The sequence below is a fragment of the Notothenia coriiceps genome, unplaced genomic scaffold (genome assembly GCF_000735185.1).
Source record: "Notothenia coriiceps isolate Sejong01 unplaced genomic scaffold, NC01 NC01_scaffold00009628, whole genome shotgun sequence".
NCBI lineage: Eukaryota > Metazoa > Chordata > Actinopteri > Perciformes > Nototheniidae > Notothenia > Notothenia coriiceps.
Window position 1 is genome coordinate 1 of NW_011342329.1, and position 3,982 is coordinate 3,982.

Below are 3,982 nucleotides of genomic sequence, written 5' to 3' on the forward strand. Positions count from 1 at the left end.
ATTCTTGGAGAGTGTGAAGGAGAATCTGATGATTCACCGTGTCGAATGCAGCAGACAGGTCCAGAAGGATGATCACAGAGGAGAGGGAGGCTGCTTTAGAGGCTGCTAAACCCCTAGCCTACAGGTGGAAGCTGGGGTGGAAGTGGTGGGGAAAAGGAGGTTAGTGTGTGGGTGAAAGGTGGCCCAGTGGTGAGTAAAGGTGTGTCAGAAAAAGAAGAGCGAATATCATCAACCTTTTTTTCAAAGTGGTTAACAAAGTCACTTGACAGAAGGGAGGAGGGGGAAGGGGCTTTAGGAGGGTCCAAGAGGGTGGAGAAGATGGAAAATCGTTTTTTGGGGTTGGAATAGGAAGATTGGATCTTATCTTGAAAGAAAGTGTTTTGAGAGATCGAAGCAGAGAAAAAGGAGAGGAGAGCCTGATAGGTTAGGAGGTCGTCATGGTGTTTGGATTTCCACCGTTTCCGCTCTGCTGCCCGAAGGATGGTTCTATTAGCACTATTAAACTTGACCTTAGCCACGTTCACACCGCAGTACTTTTCCCACTTTAGTTCCGAAATGTCGCGCTCACACCAAAAAGAGCCGGAACTAAAATTAGTTAATCAGAACCTTTTTTACCCACTTTTCCATCCCTGCTAGAGAGCAGGTACTTTCGTGGGAGAAAAAGGTTCCTATGTCTGATTGGCTGGGCGGAATGCAAACCACGCCGCGTAAAACTCCCAAAAACGTTTTGTGAAGCCGCCATTTTATTATCCTAGCATTAGCCCAGCGCACAAACGCAGAGAGACCAACTTATGGCAACACAAAAGAAAACATGGGAGCGGTGGAGATGAGGAAGTGCTGGCGTTCTGGCGGTTTACTCGGAAGGCTTCAGTAGAAGCTGCTGGGAGTCCCAGCAGCTTCTACTGAAGACAGTCCCCAACTCTGGCGACTTGGGGTGGCAGTATACGCCGTGAAGTTGTTTGCGGCCTGCCAGTAAACCCAAAGCAGAAGAAGAAGTGACGACGGCGGCTTCATTTGCGTAATCCCCCAGGGACTTATTCCGGTGTGAACGCGATCTGTACTTAGTTCATGAGAACTAAAGAGTTCTCATGAACTAAGTTCTGATGAACCTTTGTGGGTAAAGTACTGCGGTGTGAATGCGCCTCTTGCTCTATACAATTGGCTGTTGTGAGGATAATTAAAACCTCATTAGACTTGTCAGCTACAAACTACAGACTGAGGGATACCAGAGGATGCATGAATATACTATGTATATTGACAACACAAGGTTTTCAGAGCATTTTCCAGAATTTCCCAAAAATACAAAAAAAGCTCCAAATGCCAACATGTTTAAACACCAAATGTGGCTCCATGGTGTCTGTCTTAATGTGGTATAAAAGAGGGATTTCAGATCAATTTGATCAACTATAATCTTCAGGTTCCCAGCCCTCAGATGATGTGTACATATTCTATGTTGCACGTACAGATCCCATGCCCCCCCCCCCCTTAAAACAACACAAGTGGAAGAGGTTAAGTAACATTCTGTAATGTAGCACTGTCAGTTCATTTAAGAACCAAAGTTGTGTCCCATTACATTTGATTTTTTAATACACAAGAGTTACAATTTTTCTTCAACTATATACAAATCCAGACATCACAAGTGTTGGTGACAACTTAATAATATCCTTATTCTGTTGGAGCAATGCTGGTTGGTTTGGTGGTTTCATCAAATTGATCAATCTGCAGTAAAGTTGTTCAAAACCACCATGAGAACAAACGGTTTCAAATATCTTCTTTTTTTCATAACTGACCGCAGATTAAATGTGAACAGTATTGGGTAAATGTTCATTAGAATACGCGTCCCAGTTTCTTTTAAAGTCTATGTAATCAAATTCAGAAACGCCGGCCCCTCAGATGAGGAAGATGATGTCATCGGCCACCATGACCTGGTTGTCGTCCTGCATGCGGGCCAGAGCGGCGCGGATGTCGGGCTCCGTGAAGCGGCTCTCGCGGCCCTTGTTGATGTCTTCCATCAGCGTCTTCATCTTCACCGACTGGGCGTGAGCGGACTGGAACACAGCGAACAGCGACGACTTGAACTCCTTCAGCCTGGAGGAGGAATTACACACATGTCATCACATTATACAGCAGCTTCTGACAGGAAGTGACAGATTTTTGTTACTCAATGTTAAAGGTCTCCTATTATGCTATTTAAGGCATCAATTATGAGTCTCCGATATATAAAAATATATAAATACATGTCTATGTGTTTTGTTCAAAATACCAAACAGATCACCCATTCTAGCCATGCCTCATACCCCTCTATATCAGCCCCGTTAGGAGTGCTAATTTTGGGTCCTTGGCTATAAAAGAAAAAAGAAAAGAGGGGATGGGAGCTAATGCTCAGTCAGAATCCTACCGGGAGGTTCTCAGCTAAATGCTGCTGTGATGAAACGCCATATATCATGTTCAAAACCACATCAAGGATTATTTCTGAAACAGGATGGAGCCCAAATGCTTTTTCTCTTGCCGGTTTACCACAAGGCGAGTTCCTTTTTTTTTTAATATCCTGCTTTTTTACACACTCTTTCCAGTACAGGTTAGCTCTGACTGTTAGAGATTCTTGCTAATGTAAACAAAGACCATATTACGCATTGTTTCTGATAGGGTCGTGGGTGTAAAGCCAGCCCACATATCGGACGCAAATCTGGATCAGCTCCGTTGTACCCCCGTTTTTAGAGATTTTGGTACGGAGGAAGAGAGAGAGAGAGAGTTTTGTTTTGTGACACTTAGTGAGTTCCCTGACGAACCAGGGACACACATTTATGTATAAAACACATCAGAAAGTGCATTTTGCATGATAGGAGACCTTTAAGTGATCATCTCTTAAGGTCTAAGGAAACACTCTTCTATTTCATCACAGGTTGTTGCTGCTGATCATGGCAAAGTATCTAGAATATATTGAGGACTTGAACGCATCACCCACCTCTCTGCAGACAGCTCGGCCTGTGAGGAGGCCTTCATCGGCTCCTCCTCCCGCAGAGACTTGGCTGGTTTCGGGGGGCCGGCCTGAACTAAAGAGCAGAAAGACCAACGTTAGAAATCCACTACATACAGAGAGAAGCTGCAGGATATTCAACACCATAGAAATTGCTTCAGAACTTGAGCATAAGTTCTATAGAGTGCAAAGACATTTAGAATTAAAAAGGTACACAATTTATAAATTACAATACTCAATTAAGTGTAAATGTCTTCCTTGAAATCAAATGCAAATTGTAGCCTACTAAAGACATACTCAGTTAATAAAGATAAAATATTTTTATACCATTTTATTTGTTTGTATAAATATGCTTTGTCTTTCATTTCAAATTCTCATTTCAATTTCTTATGTTAATATATATATATATATATATATATATTTTAGGGCCGGGACTTTAACGCGTTAATTAAGATTAATTAATTACACAAAAATTAACGCATTTTAATCGCACTTATTTTTGCACCGCGGAACGTTTCTCACTGGATGAGTTTCAGGGGTACCGATTATACTGGAGCACCAACTAACGTTCATTACTTCAGACAACAACAAACCACAGTGAACAATAGTCAAACGTGAACGAAGAAGCTGATGAGACCGCTTTGGTTGGCCCCGTGAATGGGACATTTTGTTTTAAAAACGGACGGATGGAAGCGTCGATAAGAGCACAGTTGTTTGCAAATTATGCAAAAAGGAATTCGCATATCACCGCAGCACATCAAGCCTCAAGTATCACCTCAATGCAAAACATATAGCAGCTAGCGTGGAAGCTAGCGTGGACGTTAGCCCGACTCGTGAGTACAAGGACCCACACCATAGTTGCCCTCAGAAATCGGGAGCATTTCAAAATGCAAAATTGGGGGGGGGGGGAGCTGTTAGATTAACATTAACATGCTTATTGTAGTTTTAAGTGCACTGCCTTGCGGCCTGTAGCACCGTCCTTGATGGAGCATATGTGTGGACTGG

At 42.9% G+C, this 3,982-nt stretch overlaps 1 protein-coding gene across 1 annotated transcript; it reads right to left on the minus strand.

The window, feature by feature from the left end:
- Nucleotides 1-1,505: 1,505 nt before the first annotated feature.
- On the minus strand, nt 1,506-3,053 carry LOC104945395 (DNA replication licensing factor MCM3-like; the record flags this gene model as incomplete). Its single annotated transcript, XM_010771058.1, has 2 exons — nt 1,506-2,088; nt 2,966-3,053. Coding segments are annotated over 2 exons (287 nt in total), but the record flags the coding sequence as incomplete, so codon positions are not given.
- Between the last annotated feature and the right edge of the window lie 929 nt (nt 3,054-3,982).